Here is a 27565-nt window from a genome sequence, read left to right on the forward strand (position 1 = left end):
AAGGAAAGTTCCTTTACACATTAAAGACCTCTTAAAATTAATATGCTACAATTATACTGTAAAAAGATGACACATTACACACTATAAGAATCAGGAATTGATGGTATTTTGTATACATAAAAATTAAAAAATTATTGGTGCTGTTCATTCTAGATTCTAAAAAAGTCCAAAGCTAAAATGGATCCTCTTCATAATAACTTGCAGACCACTGGGATAGCAACAGTCTTGAGTAAAGTGTGTACTCTACCTTGGGTACATTTGATCCAAATATTCAATGTACCTGATCATGATGAAATCACTGTCAAATTAACTATAAACAAGAGCTGGATGTTTAACAGTAAATTGGATAAGATTGAGTGTTGTTATTAAAATGTTGTAATTATAAAAATATACGATCATATGTTTTCTGTCGCGTGAAGCAGTGTCAAGATTCCAAATTAACAAGTGTTAACAAGTGTTAGTCAAGCAGGAGCTGCCAGAACAGTCTGATTTACCTAACACAACCTTTACGAACAATATCCCTTTCTAGGGCTAATAATCACATCAACAAGAAAGATTATTCACACATGACCGTTCGTAAATGCCAAGGACACAATTTCACAATTAAACAGCAGCCTCAACTTGGAATCTTGTCACTGCTTCATGCGTTTATCTTCATACCATTGCCTGCTGTCCATCTCACAACATTATCGAGGTCATGTTGCAGTTGCTCACAATCTTGTAACTTATTTATTACTCTGTACAGAATAACATCATCCTCAAAAAGCCTTATCTCTGATTCCACTTCTTTACTCATATAATTTATTTATATAAGAAAACATAAATGTCCAATAATACCGCCTTGAGGAATTCCCGTCTTAATTATTACAGGGTCAGATAAAGCTTCGCCTACTCTAATTCTCTGAGTTCTGTTTTCTAGAAATATAGCCACCCATTCAGTCACTCTCTTTGTCTAGTCCAATTGCACTCATTTTTGCCAGTGTTCTCCCATAATCTACCTTATTAACTACCTTAGATAGGTCAGTCGTGATACAGTCCATTTGACCTCCTGAATCCAGATATCTGCTATATCATACTGGAATCCTACAAGTTGAGCTTCAGTGAAATAACCCTTCCTAAACCCAAACTGCCTTCTATCAAACCAGTTATTAATTTCACAAACATGTCTAATATAATCGGAAAGAATGCTTTCCCAAAGTTTACAAACAATGCACATCAAACTGACTGGCCTGTAATTTTCAGCTTTATGTCTATCACCCTTTCCTTTATACACAGAGGCTACTATAGCAACTCTTCATTCATTTGGTATAGCTCCTCCATGCAAACAATAAGCAAATAAGTACTTCAGATATGGTACAATATCCCAACCCATTGTCTTTGATGCTTGCTTGTTGTTTAAAGGGGCCTAACATTGAAGGTTATCGACCCACCCATTGTCTTTAGTATATCCCCTGAAATCTTATTTATTCCAGCTGCTTTTCTAGTTTTCAACTTTGGTATCTTATTGTAAACATTGTTGTTATCATGGGTAAATATTAATTCTTCTTTAGTATTAGTCATCTCCTCTATCTGATCATTATCCTTGTAACCAACAATCTTTACATACTGCTGATTGAATACTTCTGCCTGTTTATGATCCTCACATACACACTCCCCTTGTTCATTAATGATTCCTGGAATGTCGTTCTAGCAACCTGTTTCTGCCTTAAATGGGGGGCATAATTTCAGGTATGTATTTGTTATATGTAGACAATCAAAATAGTTCATTACAACATGTGCCCGGAAATGCTTCATTTCTGAGTTATGGCCTTCACTGGAACGTTTTCTTTCTGCAGGCCATTGTCATTACAGAAGATCTTCAAAATGTCCACCTCCTGCTTGAATACAGACCTCACATCGATGTCTCATTGACTTGGATCGAATGTTTTCTGATTGATGGATAGGTAGAGGTGGCCCGATTGCTTGGTCTCCACGCTCACCTGATCTGAACCCTCTCGTTTTCTACTTGTGGAGCCATTGAAAATCATCGGTGTATTCATCTCTGGTGCCTGATGTGGAAACCCTTCGGAATCGAATTGTGGCATAGTGTGAGGACATACGCAATACTCCTGGAATTTGGGGTCATGTTTGCAGGTCAATGAGACATCGATGTGAGGTTTGTATTCAAGCAGGAGGTGGACATTTCGAACTTCTTCTGTAATGACAATGACCTGCGGAAGAAAAACATTCCGGTGAAGTTCAATGTTGTGAACTCCATAACTCGGAAATGAAGCATTTCCGGACAAATGTTGTAATGCACTATTTTGATTGTCTACATGTAACAAATACATACCTGAAATTATGCCCCCTATTTTTGAAACATTCTGTATATACCCTTCCACTTTTTGCTAAGATTTTTATGACTGCCAATTAATCTTGTCATCATTTTATCCTTAGCTGACTTCTTGGTAGATTCAATTTCCTATTAAGTTCCTTCAATTTCTCTTTACTTCCACAGCCATTTTTAACTCTATTTCTTTCCAACCTGCACCTCCTTCTTAGTCTCTTTACTTCTCTGTTATAATATAATGGTTCTTTACCATTCCTTACCATGTTTAGAGATACAAACCTGTTTTCACATTCCTCAACAATCGCTTTAACCCTAAAGCTTTATGCTGAATGCCTATAAATATTACATTGCTGGGTGCGTGGTGAATTTCATTCACCATTCATTTTTCTTAGTCTTAGCAACTGGTTAACAAGTACTACTAACTCTTACACGATTGATATTGTTACTCTTTATGTGCTTTATAACCCTTAGACATAATAATTGCAACACAAATTACAAGTGACAGTACATACATATAATAATAAAAGCTAAAAATGTTCATGGGTTGAAGACTGAAAATAAAACTGAAACAGATGAATACTTAACTCATGAGAACTAAAAATGAAACACTTCTAACAATCTTCATTAATCATTATCATTATTCTCACAGCTTATACATCTAATGCGTCTTTTAGAGTGTGCTTTACACACAAAGTTATGACACTGATTACACTTAATTGTGGTAACTTGATTTTGTTTCTGCTCACAGTGAATGCATCGTCCTCTCTTCATTGGCATTTTTATTTATTCTGATGTTTCTTCCTGATGGTAAGGGGATAATACTGCTCGGATATCTGGAGGCAGTGTTCCTATCTTAGCTCGTTCAACCAACCACTTATTCATGAGCTGAAACGAAAGATTCTTTAAAAACACGTGTCTCTTCACTGGTTGGTTCTTTAGATTCCCTTTGTAAAGTACCTGATTATTTATTCCAGCAATGTTGAATAGAGCAAAAAAGACACACATGGTCCACCGTGAGGTTTTCCGGGCTACTGAGTACTTGCCTTCCATTTGGTCAGAAGTATCGACTCCGCCTTTAGTTAGATTATAATCCAGTACAGCATGGGGTTTTGAACTGTTGGGAACCACAGAGGGTTCGCCGTGCATAGAAGAAAGTAAGATAACTGCTTTATTCCTTTTAGGAACATTCGGAATGAGCATGATTTCATACTGAAACCCAAACATTGTTAAACCAACTGGCCTATCTTTATGAGGAAGAAACTGCTGTGGAATTTCTTTTTTATTCTTCCTGAAAGTGCCTATATACATTATTTTATCTTCTAAAAGATCAAGGACTAGGTCATAGTTGGTACACCAGTTGTCGATTGTTAGATTATGATTTTTTCCCTTCATGTGATCTATTAGACGTTTCACTATATCATATGGTTTATTAGAGAGTTCATAGGGGTCAGGAGGTTGCTTGCCACAGTATAACTCCAGGGATGAAGTATAAAAAGTTTTAGCATCATTCAGGGCGTAGAATTTTAACCCATACTTTGCTGGCTTTTTTGACATAAACTGTAAAAATTGCACATCTCTATTGAAAAGGCACTAGCTTCTTATCTATTGTTACAAATTCACTTGGTGTGTAGCTCTTTTTACAGTTTACTACAAAGGAATCAAACAATGTGCGAACTGCTGCTAGTTTATCTATTAGCAGGCGATCGTTACAAGTAGTTTTGTCGTCAAAATGAAGACTCTGTAACAAAAATAGATACCTCTTTGACAACATGCAGGCTCTTGCTATTCCCATTCCAGTTCCGTCTTTTGACCAGATGTCTTCCAAAGATGTGTACTGTTCACCTTTCAAACCAGTGAGGAACAATAAACCAATCAAAGCACTTATTTCTTCATGGCAAGTAGGTTTAGCATCACGCTCAAGGCTGTAAGTCACTTCATCGCAGTGCCTTGCAAATTAAATGTTAGTAAAAGAAACTATTTCATCAATCATTTCAGAATCAATTATGTATAAGAAACGATCCATTTCACATGACACTGTTTTCTCATCTCCTTTTGGACAAGGTAATATTTTTTATTTAATCGTAGATGTAGCCCTTGAAAAGCTAGTGGTGCACTACATTGCTTCGTCTTTCCCAAAGAAAAAATCTCTGTCTAGTTCATCGAGTTCATAGCTATCAACTAGGCCTATATCACCTTCTTGTTCACTCTCACTGTCATGATCAATATCTGAATAATTTACCACTTCATCTTCACCATCAGAAAAATCACAAACTTCAGCTCCCTTAGATCCTTCCTTCTCACTAGATAATTCCTGTAACAGCATTTGTATGTCTTCATCCTTCACAAACTCTGCCCTACAATAAAAATAGATAGTTTTGTTTCCTCTATTGTCAATATTTTAAAATAATGGAACAAAAGAATGTTTAAGGTACAATTTTACTTACATTTCCGGGTGCATGGTAAAGAAAGTTCACCAAATTACTGCACGTGTGTGTCAAGGTCAAATAGTGTGACATGTACAACTTCCTGAACAGATACCACTATACTGAGAGTATCAATAAGACTTTGCCGGAAGGTACTAGCAGCGCAACGGCGTAGCTCTTAGGAGCTAACAACTACAGATGAAATACGCAGGTTGGTGAATGAAATTCACCAGCGTGCCTGGTTTAGGGTTAAACCAGTCCCAGAGTCTGTTTACATTTTTATTTACTGTTTCCCACCGATCATATTTACATTTTAAAAACTCCCTCATGCCTGTTTTTTCAGCAATATGGTACTGCCTAACAGTCCTATTTTTAAGACCTTCTTTTCAATCACATTTACTTTTAACTATGACAAAAACTGCTTCATGATCACTAATACCATCTATTACTTCAGTTTCTCTATAGAGCTCATCTGGTTTTACCAGCACCACATCGAGAATATTCTTCCCTCTAGTTGGTTGTGGGGGAGTCACTTAGTCTCCTCCAAAGACACTGTGGAAATCACCTATTTTCTCATGGAACTCCATTCTCCTACCCTTCCTGCTCCCTGGATCACATGGCCCTTGATACCTCGATATGAGGCATGTGGAAAGGATCCAGTTTCAAGACGGATGACCCCACCTACAAATACTCCCGAATTATGCAAGAAGATAGTGTAATTTTTTGTGACCTTACAGCAAACTTTGTTCAATAAACATGTTCAATAATCTTCAGAAATGTAATGAACAGTATGTGGCATATGTGTGTTTGAGTCATCAGTCCAGAGACTGGTTTGATGCAGCCCTCCATAATACCCTATCCTGTGCTAACCTTTTCATTTCTACATAACTATTACATCCTACATCTGCTCTAATCTGCTTGTCATATTCATACCTTGGTCTACCCCTACCGTTTTTACCAACTAAACTTCCCTCAAAACCAACTGTACAAGTCCTTGGTATCTCAAGATGTGCCCTAGCATTCTATCTCTTCTTCTGGTCAAATTTAGCCAAATCGATCACCTCTCACCAATTTGATTCAGTTTATCTTCATTCATGATTCTGTCTACCCATCTCACCTTCAACATTCTTCTCTAACACCACGTTTTAAAAGCTTCTATTCTCTTTCTTTCTGAGCTAGTTATCGTTCATGTTTCACTTCCATAGAGTGCTACGCTCCTTGATTCACAACCCGAGTCAGGAAGCTGGAAATGGGAAATGCCATGATGACAATGCCACGCTGCAGACGAATGTCTTCAAAAACATCTTTCCGATTCCTATATCAATGTTCTCAAGAAATGCCTTCCTTGTTTGTGCAAGTCTGCATTTTATGTACTTGTGGCATTTGATGGAACACATTTTTAACCTGCAATGCAATTAAATAAAATGTGTCATTTGTTTTGCAACATACAGTAGAATGGTGTATTTTCCACAGTGAAATTAAGTTCATCAATTGTTAATAAGTGCACGAGTCAGTTTCAGTTTAAATATGAGGCGTCTAGTATCAAAACCGGCCAAGTCACAAAATTTACGAAAATGAGTTAAGGTTATCAATTTGAAGTAGAAGTATAGCACTATCAGGTGAAACAAGAATATGCTTTAAAATCGTCCATGTCTTCATGTTACAGAGCACTGAATTCTCGGTCATGCAACAGAATCGGCCAAGTCATGCAGCCAGTGAATTCAAAACCGGCCAAGTCAAGGAACAAGTGACAATCTTTATGATGCAGCATTATTGTCTGGAATCTTGTGTTGTTACATTAAGCAACAATGTGATAATATCAGTAGGCAAAATCGTTCCTTGTAATGTATATTCTTTGAAGTCATAATATTTTGTTTTTTGTTCGTTTGCAACACTGATTTATGTATTTGCGGGCTTCTTACCGTCATTGGCACCAAAGCAATCCTATTTCCGGTGTGCTCGTATTTGGTCATTATTGTGTGCTGAAACATTGATATTGTTCCGAGTGGTGAACTGAAAGATTTACTTTCATACCTTGTAAAATTGTACAAAATTGCAACAAAAACGGCCAAGTCAAAATTTAAATTAACAAAAAAGATGGGTTAATTATGAGTTAGATTTCTCAAAACAGCGGAACTTAAATATTAAACCATTAAGGATATAACTGTGAAAAAAAAACATTTTCTGACCATCATTGCTTTGTCTCTACAGGTTTTTCGTCCATATTGAAAAATATGCCTTGAGTGACTTGACCGGTTTTGATACTAGACGCCTCATATGGTACTTGGGAAGAATAATATCTGAGGATGGTTTCTGTCACCAAGATGTCAAGGTGAAGCTTGGAATGGCAAGAGCAATATTCTATAAATACCATAAAATGCTGAATAACAGTTCTTTGACCCTGGAGCTCAGGACACGATTTCTTAAGGTATTTGTTTGGTCAATGGGGTTATACTGTGGAGAATCATTGATGCTGAATGCTAGCTTGACTAGCCGCATTCAGGCATTTGAAATGTAGTGTTGGAGGTGCCTCATTAAGATTCCTTGGACAGAGCGAGTCACAAATGCGGAGGTAATTGATCAAGTTATTGAAGGAAGCATGGTGCTCGGGCAACTTCATGAAAGACGACTAGCCTGAATTGGGTACACACTGCATCATGGAGGCTTACTATTAGACATAATGGAAGGAAGTCTGAAGGGCAAGAAACAAATAGGAAGGCCACAGGACACTTTCATTGACCAGCTAAAACAAAAAGTGGGACTTCGTACTGTTAGGTAAGTAAAAGAGAAGGTGCAATGTCATGAGAACTGGAGAGCTATTATTAGAGAAGCAAACTAGCCACATGTCTGATACACTATGAATGAATAATAATAATAAAAGTTGATATATTATGTAATTATATTATGTCATGAAGGGGATTAGTATTTTTGTGTGCCGTGTTCAGTCGAAGATAATTTATTGATATTGGGTCTAGAGAAAGGTTGTGGAACGCTGTTCTAGAAGAGACTAGGTTACTCCACATAAGTTAATAAATACCTGCTTATTACTATAAGACATTTGTATAACACATAATAAAACAACTGGCACACTGAGACGGGAACTTGAGATGAGTACAGATGAACACGAGTATCAATTATTATTTCATACACTAGATTCTCAGCAGGGCTTGCAAGATGAGAGCAATATGTGCATGTGCAGAGAATAACTTGTTCTCTACTAGCTTTGGTCGTTGACAGGTTAGTTTTTGTAATCACAGCATCAATGTAATCTACCAGAGATGAATGACAGTAGAAGAGATGCAATGTACTTCATCTACTAATAGTCATTCAGTGTAATCTTAAATAGGATAAGTTTTAGGAACTTAAGAGATTCTAGACCACACACTTTATTTTTTGAAGACTTGGTATTTTATTTGTCATATGGCTTTTACTGCTGGAAGTGATCGAGGACATGTTCGGCTCGCCTGGTGCAGGTCTTTCTATTTCATGCTTATGGGTGACCTGATGTCTAGATGTGAGATGATGATGATGATGATGATGATGATGATGATGATGATGAGGTGGTGAAGAGATAAAACCAGGTTCTGGTGCATAGCCTGCTTCTGGTGAATAACACCAAGGGATCGGCTCAAGGCTTAACACCCCCATGTGATGGATGAATCACCATCAACAGTGTCATATGCCCTCACTCAATATGAAGATGGCGGAGTGTTTTTGAAATAAACCCAGACTTTTAGCACACAATCTAGTGATAAAAAATTGTGTACCATCACCTCTCCTACCCCGCCGGTCAACTTTCTGATGGTGAAATTGTTTTCAACCAACGGGTTTTGAAAATTAGCCTCTCCAAGACTAAAGAGATGTCAGTAGGGAAGATACCTAAGAGAACTGAATTTCAGGTTAGAAATACAAAACTGGAACAGGTAGATAATTTCAGGTATTTAGGATGTGTGTTCTCCCAGGATGGTAGTATAGTAAGTGAGACTGAATCAAGGTGCAGCAAAGAGCTCGCAGTTGAGAACAACAGTATTCTGTAAGAAGGAAGTTAGCTACTGGATGAAACTATCTTTACACTGGTCTGTATTCAAACTAACTTTGCTTGACAGAAATGAAAGCTAGGTGGACTCAAGATATCTTATACATAAATTAGAAATAAAAGACATGAAAGTAGCAAGAATGATCGCTGGTACAAACAGGTAGGAACAATGACAGAAGGGTACTCAGAATGAGGAGATAAATATTAAGAATGATCTTGACTGATGAAACTGTATGTATAAACCAGCTTTGGTGGTGGGGACATGTGAGACAAGTGGAGGATATGTTACCTGGGAGAAGAAGGGACTCAGTCATGGTGGGTAAGTGAAGTAGAAGGAGATCAAGAGAATGATGGTTAGATTCAGTTTCGAATGATTTAAAGATAAAAGTTATGGAGCCAAATGAGGCCACAGAGCTTGTTACAAATAGAGGAGTATGGGACTTGAACTGGCTAATCACATTGTCAATGATATGAATTTACCAAATCAGGACAAATATTTCAGAAATCTATATCATCTGGAAGCCTAGCAGGGATCAATTTTTGTAAAAGAGACAAAGTCTCTCATAGTGCATTGGCATTGCCGATGGCTCCAAGTACCCTACACAGTGGCCATGTGTCTTGGTAGGGGTGCTAGTTACCAACTGATGAGCCCAAATTGGCACAGTCGGGCAAAATGCTGGCAACCAGGAATGAGTTAGCTGGAAAATTTATCATCTTCAAGAAAGAACCAAATATATTGGAATTATTATATTAGTCAGACAGTCACCAAAACAATCATCACCATTGTTATGTCAGTAGTGCTCATTGTTGATGGTCTTAACAATAAAAATATAAATTAATGAATATCTCTGCTATCTTAACTTATGCAATCAAAATGTATAGCAGTTCTATGATGTTTGTAATGTACATATTTTACATAGAATTAATATTTGGAAGATCCCTGCCATCCTCGACCCTGTGTATTGGGAAGCCAGGTTCTGCCTGTCACATGCTAGGATAAAGTGAGAGTGCTGGAAGAATAACACCTCTTTGAAAAACTTTGGTCCAGCTGATAGTACCTTTAAAGGGTGCCTTTCCAGTGTTATCAAAGAAGATTTTATGTTATGGTGTTCTATATCACCATTGCACCAGCAACAACTATACCATTTTTACCCCCTGCACTTCCCTCAAAAAGTAAGTGAATGAGTCCTGGGTATCTTAAGATGTGTCCTAACATTCTGCCTCTTTTTCTGGTCAAATTTTGCCAGATGTTCTCTCAGCAATTCGATTTAGTATCCATTTGTGATTCAATCTACCCATCTCACTTCTTTCAGCATTCTTCTGTAACATCACATTTCAAAAGCTTCCCTTCTCTCTCTTTCAGAGCTAGTTATCGTCCATGTTTCACTTAATGCCATCCAGACAAAAATCCTCAAAAACGTCTTTTTAATTCCTATATCAATGTATGAGGTGAGCAAATTTCTTTTCTTAAGAAAGACCTTCCTTCTTGGGCTATTCTGCATTTTATGTCCTCCTTACTTCTGCCATCTAGTTATTTTACTATGCAAGTAACAATATTTATGTACTTCCTTTAATGGCCGGTTTCTGGTACACCACAGTTACCTGTGAGTTACATAAAAGCGCTTGTAACTTTAACTGTGCTGTTAACTTTAATGAGTTTCCGGAAACTTAAATCCAGATTTATAAGCCCTGGTAATAAACAGTACAGTTATCATCATGTTTAGTACCTCTCGTGCTCCGATAGATGTCTCTATGCAAATGTTTTTAGGGTTATTTTGGTAATATCTAGTTACTTTTACTAGCAGAAGTTTTCTACAATGAAAAATGGTTGGCAAATACGTCCACAGTCATGTCAATCAGTCTGATTCACCATGTAATAATCTCTCATAATATGAAAATACTTACGATCTAATGATGCAAAAATTAGGTATATATTACTTCCTCTTCTTTCTTATTGACAGTATACAGACATCGTCTTAAATTTCACCTTGAACGTTGTCGTCAATCAGATCACTTTTCATTGATCCAGAACAGAACAAGCATAAACGAAAATAATCACATAAATGAAAACGTGGCGCACACTTTGGAACCTAAAATAATCACATAAATGAAAACGTGCCGCACACTTTGGAACCTATCATTCCGACACTGAAGTTCTGCACTGATGGTTCTATATCCACGTTTGCGAAAAAAGTTGAAGTTGGTATGATATTACACTAGTAATTTAAAAATGATTTTATAAATTAGACAAACTAGGCCTTAACCACAAATAACAAGAAAGTCTATGGCTAAAGTTGCCTATCAAAGTTCGAGTGAAATTCGGCTGGAAGCAAACATTTTAAATGAAGTTTTAGTTGTAAATTATTATTTAAGAACTCATAACAATTTCTCACATTGTATAATTTCACTCTAATCTTATATTCTCATTTTATATTTTTTACCATGACAATCAATATCCTGATTTTTATCTTTGAGTATGAGTGTAAAAAGGCTGATGATGCCCTTTTAAAGGGCGAAACATGTCCCTTCAAATTTTAGTTTAATAGGATGTAAGTCCTAACTTTGTAAATTCTATTGTATTGAATAGGTTGAACCCAATAAATTTTGGTAATATGTTAAATTGATGTACATTTCAATACGGACCAAATATGAAATTTCTAACATGTAACACTGGTGACAGCCAACACCTTTGTCACCCTCAGTCCAGTCCCCGAGCCCCAACACACCGTTTTTTTTTTCACACTGACCACGCAACATGCATTGACAAAAATACTCTCGTAACTGCTGACGTGAAGTCCACTTGAGAACTTCAATCGAACGTAGCGAGCTAACCCTGACTCAGGGTGTGAAGTGTGTTGAAACATATAAGATGACAAACTACAGCTCCCTGCAAGACTTTTAATTAAAGAAGTCCAGATGTTTTATGTTTATTAGGAGTCTATGAGACCTCACGTCACCGGTTAAAGGATATAATGGCATTAAAAAAGCAATGAAGAATCAATATTTATTATTCAGCAGGTTAATATTAAATGCATACCGGTACCTAAGATATTTATAATTTGGTACAAATGTAAATATTAATGGTAAATCCTCCATAATTTCAGATTGTGTTCACTACAGTAACTGTTGGTGGGACTCATGATTCAAAGCATGACAAAAGAGATCTTAACATTATGGAAGATAGGAAAAAAAAAAAAAAAAATCTTATCATTATAGCTGCACTGAAAGATCAGTTAGAGCCTGATGAAAATCCGTTCGACTCGAGTTCTATTTTATTTGACGATTTATTTCCCGTATTGGAAGATATATCTACAGTAGAGGCGTCATGCTCCGAGGAGATTATAACCTAAACAGCTGGGACAGATGACACCATGCAAGTGTAATCAGTGACTAAAGCCAGTGACAACATGGAAGTAAACGTACTGACCGAAATATTGTAGAGTCCAGCACACCCAGCACTAGCTGCAGTTACCAGTCTTTGCGGAGATAACTGTGAAGAAGCCGATAACTGTTGTTTCGGAAACTCATTTTAAACATATCACCATGTTAAGTCACTGGTAACTACCCATCTACAGATAACTGTCATTTCAGAAACCCGCCATAAGACTTCATTTCCTAACCTGATATTTCCTGCACCATCTGACTTCATTCAACTGCACTCCATTACTTTTGTTTTGGATTTATTTATTTTCATCTTGTATTTCTTCTCCAAGACTGTGTCCATACCATTCAGCAATTTCTCCAGATGCAGATATTGTGGGAAAAATACTGATTTGTAGCACATATATTGTGAAGAGTGAGAATTCTTTGACAATATTCACACAGTATTGAACTTTAAATGACAGAATCTAAGCTGAAATATTTCACATAGCGATTTTCCCAGGTGCAATGATGATATGTTTTAACTAATAATTTACACAGAATGAAAAGCTTTTAAGTTGCATTAAGTTACAAAGTCAGTTGCCATAGTGATCCTTACCGGAAGTGAATTAGAGTATTCCCTGCTTTACCAGAAGCCTCTAGAAAGCGTACGGCACATTGAGTGGCAAGGAAGATGGTGAAGATAGTGCTGCAGTCTGTTGGACACATCCCCTCAACTGCATTTCCTCCAGAAATACAGCTACAGTTGATGTACATCTGAAATAAAAGTACTAACTGAATACATTCACTGTTTTACATGTTACAAATGAAGATCTGAAACACAAAGGTTCCATTCTATTTCATGAATCTGTTTGATAAGGGTGGCTTTTGTGGTGGGGTCATATGAGGCAAATGAAGGAAGAGAGGATACTCAGGAGAATAGTTGACTCAGCCACTGAGGGTAAGAGAAGTAGAGGCAGACCAAGGCGATGGTGGTTAGACTCAGTTCTTAATGATAAGAGATGTTCTACTAAATGAGGTCAAAGAGCTAGTTACAGATAGAGGATTGTGGATGCCCATAGTTAATTCATACAGGCTTCCAAACTGAATGGTTAAAGGCATAACAGTCTATAATAAAAAAAATAATATGCGTGTGTTGTTTTTTCTTAAGTTTCATGGCTGAGAAAGGAACAAGACATCCAGACCTGTTATACTTGATTGTAAAAGGCAAAGAGAAAGATTTCACAGACCTAGTACCAATACCTAGGCCAGATGGAAAAGTTGAAAAGGAAGAGTACAGGGCAAAAAAAAAAAAAAAAAGCAAATATTTTAGATTCATGGGGTCAAATGGACTGTATAGCAATAATTGACCTATCCAAGGTTTTTTGATAGGTTAGATTCAAGGGAGAATACTGACAAAAACAAGTACAATTGGACTTGGCAAAACAGTGGCTGAATGGGTAGCAACACTGCTAGAAAAGAAAACTAAGAGAATTAGAGTAGGTGAAACATTATCTGATGTTATCTGTTGGGGGGGGGGGGGGCATTATTTGATCCTAATGTTTACTTATATATATATATATATATGTTATGAGTAAAGACCTGGAATCAAAGAGAATGGCAGATGATTTTTTTCTGTATAGAGTAATATATAAGTTACAAGATTGTGAACAAAGACCTCAACAATGTTGTGAGATGGACAGCAGGCAAAAGTTAAGTTGTGAGTTTTTCTAATAGAAAAAGTCCTCCTAGTTTTAATTACTGTGTTGATATGGATCACTGTTAGTAACTAGGTATTAATATAAAGCTATTTTTACACTAGCAAGTAACTTGTTCAAGTTATTGCTGCAAATTCTTGCAAGACACTTGCTGCTGGGTTTACACTTCATGCAAGAAAAATAAGCAAGTTACCGTACTTGTACAAGTTTTTCAAGTAACTTGCAGCAATAATTTGCAGGTACTGTTTACATGTGCTTACAGTGCTAGTCAACCAAAATGGCAACATACAGGCAGATGAGATGTGCTGCAGCTCTCTTAATTCTTATAAATAAAGAACAAGAATCATATGAATAAATCAATAATTGGGGTATTTATGGTAAAAACGCTGCCCAACTGCGCAAATTATGCCAGCAAAATTTACAGTGCACTGATGACAAATAGGCAACATTTATTTCAATTTGTGATTGTACTATAAATGTGGTGGTAGTTAATATTAGCACTAGAATGGCTAAACTTTCCTCACACCTATAAAGGCCGCAGGCGGTCATTTTGACTGCTACTGCTTACTGATATATATCTAACATCCAGGATCTGGGAAACATGTAAATGCTCAATAATTTATTTTAAAACAACATAGTTAACCATTGGGATGTATTGTATACAGATCAGTCCATTATTAAATATCAATAAATGTTCATATTCTCTCACTTCTAATAGGTAACGATGAAATATTTTGGCGGACTTGCTATTGAATGCCTTTGTAAAAACTTATGATAAAAATAACAGTCTCTCTTTGTTTACAAGTCTATTCAGGCACTTGACAAGCAATTAATGCAAGTGATTACCTTACACAAACATTTTCCACAGACTACTTTGTTGTACAAAGAATACGTGTCAGAGGTTTTGTTCTGTTTACAAGTGGAATTCACTTGATATTGTCATCAGTTATGACTGGCACATTGGACCTGAGTCCAAGGCTCAGGCTGAAGTGTAGGTAGTTCAATCAGTTGGGATCTTGTCTTCAAAAAATCAGACCTTAGTTCTTGTATTACTTCAAGAATATAATCATGTCAATAGATTCTCTGTCCCATAACTTCCTTGTAGACTATCCATGAATTTATTGCTGCTTGATCAAGTACGTTGTAAAACACATGTACATGTACATGAATAAATCAATAATTGGGGTATTTATGGTAAAAACGCTGCCCGACTGCGCAAATTATGCCACCTTCGGCATCCAGTCCTAGTGGTGTATTTACGTGCCATTTGATCAGTTATATCCACACCACATTTAGTTCCATTATAAAATTCAGTAGTACTAGGGAGCCTCTTGTTATCTTCACTGACTTGAATGTTCGGGTATAGAGTGCTTAGCAGAAGCACATTCTTGTTCACTTTTCCTTGATATACTGTAAGAGTAGTGTAATCTTCCTTCTGAAGTACGACAGTCTTGTACAGATTCATACGCAGTGCTTTGATTGACTCCAGGATTTCCTTCCTCACTTAATTGATTGTTCCAACAATAAGAGTTTTCTTCTCCTTCAGTCTCTCAGCCAACTTTATCAACGTAAAGAAGTTACCAGTGGTCAGGTTACGTTCTTCCATGAGGTCATTTTTAGGCAGTGACTCATTGGCAGGTCGCATTTCACCTTTCCCAAGACAAGGAAACCCATTGCACACATTCTTAGAATCAATGTCTACCAGTAGCCAGAATTTTATGCCAAATTTACCTGGCTTGTTGGCTATGTACTGAGTAAACCTGCACCGAGCTTTGCTGGGGAAAAGTTGTTCATCAGCTGTGACATTCGCTCCTGGTTTATAGTACGCATAACAATTTTCAATAAATCTATTCCAAATAGCAAACCCCAAAGCAAATTCATCTGTCTGCAAATGAGTGGATCTAGTTTTACAGAGATCAAAGCGCAAATACCTTAGAATTTCTTTGAACCTGTTTCTTGCCATAGTGTTAGTGAAAACAGGAGGACCCCATAAAGAAGACCACACATGATCTACAGGTAGACTAGTAAGTTTATAAGCTCCATGGGCATATAACAAAGAAATAGACCAATTATTACCCATTGTCTGTCTATGAGCTTCAGTCTCTGTGTACATCTTTATATACTTCAACATGGATGTGTCAATGAATAAACACGAGGCACTAATCTTGGTATTAGTCTCTACGTTATGCTTTGCATGAGAAGTAGGCCCTGCTGCCTCTTTCAGTACATTCTGAGCAGCCATCCTTCCAGGGGGTTCCCACTACTGTCGATAACAGTCTAAATAGTTGTACCATCTTTACCACATAACTGATCCCCTGGTACAAATGAAGAAGACTTTTAGACATGATACTGTATAGGCTTTTGGGCTTATGCCATGTCAAGAAAATAAGGTGAAATTCTTAACGTTTCTTGACACGGCATAAGCCCAAAAGCCTATGCAGTATCATGTCTATAAGTACGGGCTGTGAAAGCATTAATTGTAACGAAGAAGACTTTGCTAGTATATGACCTCTCCCACCTCGTCCCCTTCCTCTTCGAACAGGTTGCCCACTGCTAAGAGATCGTCCTCTGTTACAAGATTGATCACAGCTGGTTGAAGGAGTAACTGCGTCTATCGTAGGTGGGAAGTCCACTGTGTGCATAATTTCATTAGCCGAATCACTATCACTATCTGACATATTCCCACACTGTTGAGGTATAGAATCCTCGTCACTCATTGCGTCTAGATCTGCTATTTTTGTCACCTGATTCATCTTCTCCTAGCTTTTGAAGTTCTGCTAATAATTGAACAGGAGTAAGTTTTTGCCACCGAGTCATTAATATGCACTATACTGCACAAGGGACAGGCACTAACCCGTCCACTTGTGACCACTGCTAGAGGCATCCTATTTAGTTACATCATATGCCCCTATAGCGCTGCTTGTAATTATATCAAGGAAGCAAGCAGTGAGCAGAATAGAGCTCTCCGTATCAAGGAAGTGAAGCGGTATACTCCTAGGTATAATTGACAATATGAGTGTTCCCTTATCATCTACGGACCGTGTAATTTTTGGCATGAAAGTACATAACCCTAAAAGATTAAAAGTCACAAAGGTACAAACTCGCGTGTAAAAAAAGTACGAGCATGGAAATACCTTGAAATTGGCTAACACTCAAAATGACCACTCTGGCCATTTTAGTGTTAAATGTGCAAATTTTCATTTTAATAAGCATTCCTGGAATTTTAAAATTTAAAAAATCGAGAAATTTAGAATGGCAAATGGTGTATCTTTTTCCTTAATGATGTTCAGCCCATAATAGATCAGAACGAGGTGGAAATGTGCTACCTGACAAAGGTTCTCTATGATTTTCTTCTAGAGATCAAACTCAAAATAAATGGGCCCACCCAATCCATCCCATGGTAAACGAGAAAGAGCTACAAATCTGTTTGATAAAACACTCCTGGAAAATATTATTTCATATTCGAATTCAGCTATTTAAATTTTCTATGTTTTGAAAACATTACATTCGTTGCATGTGGGCTCCTTTTACGCCATATGATACTAATTCTCTCTAGGCCTAAAATGTTCCAGCGCCCGGTACCCAGCAGTTTCCTCATCCAGAAAGCCAGTTGCTACTTTGGTCAAGTGGCTTATGAAAAGTCCCATCGAAATGCCGCCACGTTGTGCAATAGTTGAAACATTAACGTAATTAGAGACCTGCCCTAACAAAACTCACTTTATCTCCTAAATAACACAGGCGTAAAATTTCATAAAATTACAACCCAAAATCCAATGCACAGTATTTTGACAACTTAACAATCAACTACAGTAATAAATATTCGGTAATAGGGAATAAAGGATCCAAAACTTTGCTCTCAGATGCAAAAAGAAAGAAGAAAAGAAAAACAAATATGCTAGCCTTTGCTAAGGAAAATACTCTACCCAAAGTCATTGCTACGCCACTCTCTACGAATTTCACCACTGAGAAATATGGTCATCGAGACTTGGCCGGTATGCCTGAGGAGCTACCTTTTAATTTTGCAAGTTTCTTCGCTTCCTGGGAAAACTGTGTTTTCAAGTTGTGCCATTTTCACAGTATTTCCTTTGGTGATTTGTTAAAGTCCTCCGCAATTGTGCTGAAAGATTTGGATTTCTTACTTCTGTCTCTGAATTCAGTGCTGTCTACATCCCAAATTTCTGGGAAGCTCTCAATTTTTTGTATCAATTCACTAGTGTTCTTCCTGGACCATTTGCATTTTTCCTCCATTTACAAAAATTAAATTTGAGAATATGTGTGGTGATTGCATGAATGTAATTAAGTTTTCCAAATTAAATTAAAATATACACAAAAACAAATGTGTGAAATGTGATCCCCTACTTATCAACTTCCACTTTCCATTCACACAAAATAGGATTGGATTCTATCGGTGCAAGTAACTTGTGGAAGCTCACAAAATGTTCTTTACACTGCTTGCACGAGACTGGCTGCAAGCTTCTCGTCCAAGAAATTGCTAACTGCTGCAAGTCAGCTTGCTGGGGAATTTGGACTTGCAAGTGGTGAAGCAAGTTGCTCTGTGCAAGTAAATTGCTGCAAGGACTTGCTAGTATAAAGATAGCCTAAGGAAAGATCTTCATTGGGGTAATCACATAAACGGAATTTGTAAGTAAAAGGTATAGATCTCTGCACATGGTTATTAGGGTAGGTATTAAGGGGTTGTAGTAAAGATGCAAAGGATAGGGTATATATGTCTCTGGTAAGACCCCCAACTAGAGTTTGGTTCCACTGTATGGGCCCCTCACAAGGATTACTTGATTCAAGAACTAGAAAAATTCCAAAGAAAAGCAGTGCAGTTTGTTCTGGGTGATTTCCAACAAAAGAGTAGTGAAAAAAAACTGTTGCAAACTTTGGGCTGGGAAGATTCGGGAGAAAGAAGAGCTGCTCAACTGCTCCGGGCTGTCAGTAGAGAAAATACATGGAATGACATTAGTAGATGAATAAGGTTGTGTGGTGTTTTTGGAAGTAGGAAAAATCACAATATGAAGATAAATTTGGAATTCAAGAGGACAAATTTGGGCAAATATTAATTTATAGGAAGAGGAGTCTGGCACTGGAATAATTTACTGAGGGAAATGTTCAAAAAATTTCCAACTTCTTTGGAATCATGTAAGATAAGACTAGTTAAACAGGTGATAGGTAATACACTCACTACGTGACTGCCCTAAATGATTCATGATTAAATAAAAGCAATTGAATTAAGTGTATTGAGCATGAGAATTTGTTACACTGAAATTCACAACCAAGTAATGTTGATTTATGGCTGATGGACTGTGGTGAAGGCAACTGATGATGATGATTATGATCCTAATGATGTTAAACACACACATGTCATTGTGTTGATTACTATAGCAGTTACCTTGGTTTGGTTGACGATATCATAAGAGGAGCACCCTGCATGGCATGGTGAGAAGAAACTAGTGCTCTCATCTGCCGAGCAGATTGGATTGTACTTCAGATCACCCCCACAGCTACAATTGGCATTGCAGGTCATTGTTAGGTTCCAACTGAAAACCACCCATGAAATTATTCCTTCAACAGTATTTTACTTTCCAAAAAGATAAAAGGAAAACATTTATACATAGATCTTTTAAAATATTTCTGTGATACCAAAATATAACTAGTTTTGTCTGTTCATATTGTTAGTTTTAATTTTCAAAGGTATAATTGAATAGTCATTGTTTAAAGGCACTAAGTCAGTTATTGACAAAAATGACCTTAATTGATTTTTTTTTTTTACAAGTTGCTTTACATTGCACTGACACAGATAGGTCTTATGGCAATGATGGTATAGGAAAGGGCTAGGATTGGGAAGGAAGCAGCCATGGCCTTAATTAATGTACCTGGTATGAAAATGGGAAACCATGGAAAACCATCTTCAGGGCTACTGACAGTGTGGTTTGAACCCACTGTCTCCCAAATACATACTTACAGCTGTGCGACCCTAACCGCACGGCCAACTTGCTCGGTTGTCCTTAGCTTCACACAGCATAAGGTGTTAGGTTGAGTAGCACCCTCTTTTTTATTTTTAATATCAAATGGCAACCAGCCACATTTTGTCACAAACAAGTCCTACCTTGCCGGTTCTACTTACATCTCTCTTCTTTCAGCTAAATCAGCCCCCACCAGTTCATGCCCTTGACTCCTCTCATATCATTATCTCCACTGAAGAGAGTGGACAAAATTCTTAATTACAACTATTTCCATTTCTTTGCCTATGCCTAAATTCATTGTTCACTGTGTAAAATATAGATGCTACAGGTAATGTAGTTATAACTTCTCCATTCTTATCATGGTGCATTGTTTAGAGTCTGAACTTATAAATATACCAAGAGCATCATCTGCTCCTACCAATATTTTATTCTGCAGCCCAACAAACATACAAGATTGTCATGAGGTTGATATTTCTCTGCCAGCACCCTGTATTGCATTAATGCACTGTAAGCACATCCTGCAAATGATTCTGACCACTAGTATTCTTCCCGCCATGTCAATAAAAACGTTCAGAAAAATAGAATATCCTTTCAATCATTTATCGTATGTCAGTCTACCATCTAAGTATGTTGTCATGCCAAATGACCAAGTATAGCAAAACGTGAAATTAATGCTTAAAACTATGATACAGTGATGTGAAGATTGTAGGAAACAGTGAACTGGAGCAGTAATGTACTATAACACCCCCATGCCGCAACAGTCCCGAAGGGCCATGGCCTACCAAGCGACTGCTGCTCAGCTCGAAGACCTGTAGATTACGACGGGTCCTGTGGTCAGCACGACGTATCCTCTCGGCCATTCTTCTTGGCTTTCTAGACCGGGGCCGCCTTCTCACCGTCAGATAGATCCTCAATCGTAATCACATAGGCTGAGTGGACCTCGCACCAGCCCTCAGATGCAGGTAAGAATCACTGACCTGGCCTTGAGTCAAACCCGGGGCCTCCAGGTAAGAGGCAGGCACAGTACCCCTACACCATGGGGCTGGCAATGTACTATAAGGCATTCTTAATAGAAGTCTCACTTACAGCAGTGGCATAGTGCATCTGGTCAACTGCTACCTTACCAATTAACGGAACATAGAACTGATAGTTCAAATCCTACATCGTACAAATATTTTACATCAGTATGAAACTTCAGTGCATAAATACAGACCAGTGAGTGTCACATATGAGCAGTAAAATGGCGCTATTATTGTTTTCATGTACTGCACACGCTGCACTGTTATACGGTCAGATGAAGCTGCTTCAGTCATTTGCAATGTATTCTGTGAATGAATACATTGACATGCTATTTTCTACAAAAAAGCAAGAGAGAATTTGTTGCAGGCACTACATCTGTATCAGGAAAGGTATCCAGACAGGTGTCTTGGGGTGGAAGAGGGTTGAGGAATGCATGTATCAAGCACATGAATACACTTTGGGTGGGGACGGTGGAAAAACATCCATGGTATCCCCTGCATGTCATAAGAGGTGACTAAAAGGGAACCAGGGGCTGTCAACTTGGGAGCGTGGGTTGGCAACCACGGTTACCATAGCTGAGTCTGGCATTGTTTCTACTTACTTGTGTCAGGCTCCCTACCTTCATCTTTCCTATATAACCTGCCTTGGACAACATTAGGTTTCTGAGGCCTAGGGAGTCTTTTATTTTCATGCCCTTTGTGGCCCTTGTCTTTCTTTGGCTGATACCTTCAACTTTCAAAGTGTTGCACCCCTTCTATTTTTCTCTTATTAGTGTTAATAGAGTATGGTTGCCCAGTTGTACTTCCTCTCAAAACAATAATTACCACCACTACCAAGCACACTAAGGTATTCACATAACTGTGCAAAGACATAAGTACGGGAGGCTAATATGTAGGGTACGGAAGGAGTAGGTTAAGGAGCAGCACCTGAAGGTCATCAAAACATCATGCTGTAATCCATACCGTGTAGTTGCTTGGGGAAGCGAGAAGAAATGGCCCACTTTTATGCCCATACCCAAATGAATCTAAATGCATCCAAGATAACAATTACCCTAAAAATGTTCTAATTCAGAATACAAGGGAAAATCTGAGGGGATAGTTCCTCAATACATATAAGAACCAGCAAACTAGATTATTGTTTTACATCTATATTTTGGTTCATACCAAATAATGAAACAACATGGTCTAACATTATTATAATTCACGTTCTCACCAATGAGCAAACATAATTATTAGTTTTCATGGTAAGAAGGGATTGGCATGATCCATCAATGAACAAGATATGATGACCTACGATAGAACATTATGTGAAAGAATGAAATTACACACTAAAATAACAATAAAGACCTCAAATCGAAAAAGGGCAATAATTTTAAGATTTTTCATTTTCTTCTTTTTCTACTGCTTTTCCCAAATCTGTAGGATCACTGGTGCGAACTGTGTCACACACACACACACACACACGCGCGCGCGCGCGCGCGCGCGCGGATTTGGCCCCGTTTTACGGACAGATGCCCTCCTTGATGCCAACCCTATATGGAGGGATTTACTCACTATTGCACGTTTCTGTGGTGGTTGGCAGTATAGTGTGTTGTCAGAATATGAAGATGAAAGTGTTCAAAAACACCCAGTCCCTGAGCCAGAGGAATTAAGGGGATGCGATTAAAATCCCTGACCTGGTTAGGAATTGGACACGGGACCCTCTGAACAGAAGGCCTCAATGGTGACCATTCAGCCAAGGAGTCGGACAATAATTTTAAGATTTAACAATGTCAAATGAATATATAACAGGGAAACCAGCCCCATAAACAGCAAACCTACCAAAAAAGGGCCAGGGTATACAAGATCATACATTTCCTAAAACCATAAAAGTACTTGGTGGAATGTATGTATGTTTAGTCATCAGACCGAAGGCTGGTTGGATCCTCAACAGCTCCACCATCAGCTGTCATAGATGGCCTAGGCATCACTGAAGAGGCGTACTAGGGAAATGAGGAGTGACTTAGTTTCCCGATGCTTTCCTTACTGAGCCAGAAGTTGCTATTACATATCAGTCTGCCAAGCACACTGAAATGCATGCACCAACTGACCCTATGAGCAATAGTTTCACACCATTCATACCAGGGACTGGCTGCATAAGGAATGGCATTACTGGCAGCACTCATACCTCAGTCACTTTCATATTGTCAAAGCCAAGACAGAGACAGATCAATGAAAGTAACAAAATTGCTCTATCATATACCAGAAGACATAGTGCACTGTAAACACTAGGTACCGCCAGCAAAGGCACGGTGGAATGTAAAGCCAATAAAATTATTATTATTATTATTATTATTATTATTATTATTATTATTATTATTATTATTATTATTGAGAATATTGCAAGGTTTTATAAATACTTCAGTGATTTTCAATTACTTTCTGCCAGTCAGTTATAGTTTGTTTATGTTTAAAATTTGTTGGTGTAGTGTAATGATATACAGTAAAACCTCATTAAGACGTTTCTGCATGGGACAAGGAAATATAATGTGTTAAGTGAGAAAACATACTACCGAATACATGAATAAAAACTATGCAACAGGGATATGGAAACTCTAGATTAGATTTTTCCAACATGAGGGCATTTACAAGTAATAAATTTCATCTTGATCCATGATGGAGTTGTTATGTATAACAAATTCCCAAATGGACAAGTTGGAATTTGTTATATGAGGGCATTTTACGTTGTGTATCCTCAGGTATACTAAAAACTATGAGGGTTGGAACTTAAATAGTGGCAACACTGCTGTGGAGACCCTATGCAACGGAATCTAATATTGTCGCAGATAGCACACGTTGGTTACATACCTACCTTACCTCAGAGCAAATGGAGTCGCCCTTCCCACATCACCTGCATGCGCACAAGCGAGAGAAACACAGTCACTTGTGAGCTAGCGGTCTAACGTAACGTTGTCACTATGTTTTCCAAACAGGAACAACGGAGTTGGATCAAGATTGAATGTGCCAGAGGTCGTACAGCATGACAGTGTCATCAAGGTCTTCAAGAGGCTTGCGGGGAAACTGCATTGCCTTACAGAACAGTGGCGTGTTTGGTAAAAGCCTTCAACGATTGTCGGCAAACTGTGGCGGACATTCATCGGGTGGGTCGTCCTACGAGCGTCAGTGAAGAAGAAGTGCATGCTCTTGCCACGTTACTGGACAGTGATCAAAACTAGACGATTCATGAGCTCGCATTCACTTCAGAACTGTTGCAGAGATTCGACAGGCAGTAAACCGCTCCATTTGCACCATTTGCTCTGCTAAAGGTATACTACGACTTCCACACCGCTGGCAACGGGTTACACACAATGCTGGTGACTACATTAAAGGACAGTAAATGTTGCTAACATGAAACTAAATAGTTGCCACTATTTAAGTTCCAACCTCCGTATATGTACCATTTGTAAAGCTGAGAGGAGAGTATTAAAACGTGTGAAAAATATGAGAACCTGCTTATGAAATAACAGCAGTGCACTGAAAGTTGTAAAAAACCATACAAGAAATATGAAAACATTTGCACAGTGGTCCATAAAAATATCAATGTTTTATTACTATTGCACTCTTTCTAAAACAAATGTTAGTAGTACTATTTCGGACCAGTGGGTTATTAAATATTATTTTCTGGTTACACTCTTAGACAATGAATTTGAGGTTACACTTGACCATGTGCGAATGCGGGAGAATGTTTTTGGCCGCCATTTTGAATTCAACAAAACTTCAACCAACTCAAGTGATAGACTCAAAACTCAAAGTTGCGAGTTTCAACATTCCCGCCACCTCTGCATACTTAAAGAAGCGGATGCCAGTTCAATTTCTGATAGATTTTAATTTTGTCTTCAATAGTAAGGAATTCACGACTTTTTCCATAGCCATAACTAGACTCTCTCAAGACAAATATGCACCACGCTAGAAGGGTATGTATAGGTATTTTAAGGCAGAAACAGGTTCCAAGAAGGACATTCCAGGAATAATTAATGAACAAGAAGAGTGTGTATGTGAGGATCGTCAAAAGACAGAAGTATTCAGTCAGCAGTATGTAAAGATTGTTGGTTACGAGGATAATGTCCAGATAGAGGAGACTAAGGCTAAAGAAGTATTAAAATTTACATATGATAACAATGACATTTACAATAAGATACAAAAGTTAAAAACTAGAAAAGCAGCTGGAAGTGATAAGATTTCTGGGGATATACTAAAGACAATGGGTTGGTATATAGTACCATATCTGAAGTACTTATTTTATTATTGTTTGGTCGGAAGAGCTATACAAGATGAATGGAGAGTTGCTATAGTAGCCCCTGTGTATAAAGGAAAGGGTGATAGACATAAAGCTGAAAATTACAGGCCAGTCAGTTTAACATGCGTTATATGTGAGCTTTGGGAAAGCATTCTTTCTGATTATATAAGACATGTTTGTGCAATTAATAAATGGTTCGATAGAAGGCAGTTTGATTTTAGGAAAGGTTATTCCACTGAAGTTCAACTTGTAGGATTCCAGCAAGATATAGCAGATATCTTGGATTCAGGAGGTCAAATGGACTGTATCGCGATTGACATGTCTAAAGCATTTGATAGGGTGGATCATGGGAGACTACTGGCAAAAAAGAGTGCAATTGGACTAAACAAAAGAGTGATTGAATGGGTTGCTATATTTCTAGAAAATAGATCTCAGAGAAATAGAGTAGGTGAAGCTTTATCTGTCCCTGTAATAATTAAGAGGGGAATTCCTCAAGGCAGTATTATCGGTACTTTATGTTTTCTTATATACATAAATGATATGAGTAAAGGAGTGGAATCAGAAGTAAGGCTTTTTGCAGATGATGTTATTCTCTATACAGTAATAAATAAGGTACAGGATTGTGAGCAATTGCAACGTGACCTCGATAATGTTGTGAGATGGACAGCAGGCAATGTTGATAAACAGGGTTAAAAGTCAGGTTGTGAGTTTCACAAATAGGAAAAGTCCTCTGAGTTTTAATTACTGCGTTGATGGGATGAAAGTTCCTTTTGGGGATCATTGTAAGTATCTAGGTGTTAATATAAGGAAAGATCTTCATTGGGGTAATCACATAAATGGGACTGTAAATAAAGGGTACAGATCTCTGCACATGGTTATGAGGGTGTTTAGGGGTTGTAGTAAGAATGTAAAGGAGAGGGCATATAAGTCTCTGGTAAGACCCCAACTAGAGTATGGTTCCAGTGCATGGGACCCTCACCAGGATTACCTGATTCACGAACTGGAAAAAATCCAAAGAAAAGCAGCTCGATTTGTTCTGGGTGATTTCCGACAAAAGAGTAGCGTTACAAAAATGTTGCAAAGTTTGGGCTGGGAAGAATTGGGAGAAAGAAGAGCTGTTTGACTAAGTGGTATGTGATTAGAATAATAACAGTAAGTTGTTTATCGAATTGACCACCTAATCAATACAATAGGTATCAATACAAAAGTATTGTATTGATTAGATGGTCAATTTGATAAGTAGCTTACTGTTATTATTCTAATCAAATATCATCAATACAGACCAAAAATGATATTTTTTACATGTAATAAGTGGTATGTTCAGAGCTGTCAGCAGAGAGATGGCGTGGAATGACATTAGTAGACGAATAAGTTTGAGTGTTGTTTATAAAAGTTGGAAAGATCACAATATGAAGATAAAGTTGGAATTCAAGAGGACAAACTGGGGCAAATATTCATTTATAGGAAGGGGAGTTAGGGATTGGAATGGCTTACCAAGGGAGATGTTCAATAAATTTCCAATTTCTTTGAAATCATTTAGGAAAAGGCTAGGAAAACAACAGATAGGGAATCAGCCACCTGGGTGACTGCCCTAAATGCAGATCAGTATTGATTGATTGAACTTCACACGATTTTGTTCCTTATTCAGATATAGGCCATCACGTGACAAATATTCACTACCATTCACTGTACCACTCAATACAAAATAAATGTCTAACTTCTGAATGGAATGTGAAATACAAGCACAAACAGGCTCACTGTGTTAATTAGCAATCTTGCTGCTAACCAGCAAGCAAAGCTGAACATTCCTGAGGCTAACAGCTTGCTCCCCGAAGGTACAACTTATTCTGTGAAGTTAAGAAATTCAAAGCCTTTTCCCATTATCATGCAACTGTGCCGAGGGTTCTTACCCAAGTTAGAAATCATGTTCTTTTCACAAGGAAATACTGCATGGACAGAAAGAAATGTTGTTGTAGAGGGAGTTATCATTATAAAGAGGGTTTTAGAATAATGGGTTCTCATGCCAATAGCGAACACTAGAGCATCTGAAAGTTGAATTACAATAAATACTTGCCACATCATACATTTAAATCCCACTAATATGAGGTTTGCAACAAAAAAAAAGAGGAAAAACCCATATAATTTCTCATACTTATTTGTTCTCACTATGCAGCATTCCACCACTGTAAACTACTGCAATTAAAGAATTATGGAATGACATTCTGTTTCACATTCCTCTTCACAGTCAGAAAATCACACACAGACCTACTTGAATCATGATTCACAGATATAACAGTCATTGGAATGTATGATGATGTGTTAAAACAACACAACGAAGAGGCTATTATAGTTTTAAGTAGCTGTCCAATAGTTACAGTACTGCCATTTACATACTTCTGATATTCACACTACCTAGATATTTCTGGAATTCCATA

At 37.7% G+C, this 27565-nt stretch overlaps 1 protein-coding gene across 1 annotated transcript in view; it reads right to left on the reverse strand.

Moving 5' to 3' along the window:
• LOC136877796 (solute carrier organic anion transporter family member 74D) overlaps window positions 1-27565 on the reverse strand; it is a 134653-nt gene that overhangs the window by 8732 nt on the left and 98356 nt on the right. Inside the window, exons 10-11 of the mRNA XM_068228748.1 lie at window positions 19262-19409; window positions 12768-12925 (exon numbers count right to left, since the gene is read on the reverse strand). Of these exons, the coding sequence (XP_068084849.1) occupies window positions 12768-12925; window positions 19262-19409 (306 nt within the window). The remainder of the gene's footprint in view (window positions 1-12767; window positions 12926-19261; window positions 19410-27565) is intronic.

The sequence above is a fragment of the Anabrus simplex genome, chromosome 7 (genome assembly GCF_040414725.1).
Source record: "Anabrus simplex isolate iqAnaSimp1 chromosome 7, ASM4041472v1, whole genome shotgun sequence".
NCBI lineage: Eukaryota > Metazoa > Arthropoda > Insecta > Orthoptera > Tettigoniidae > Anabrus > Anabrus simplex.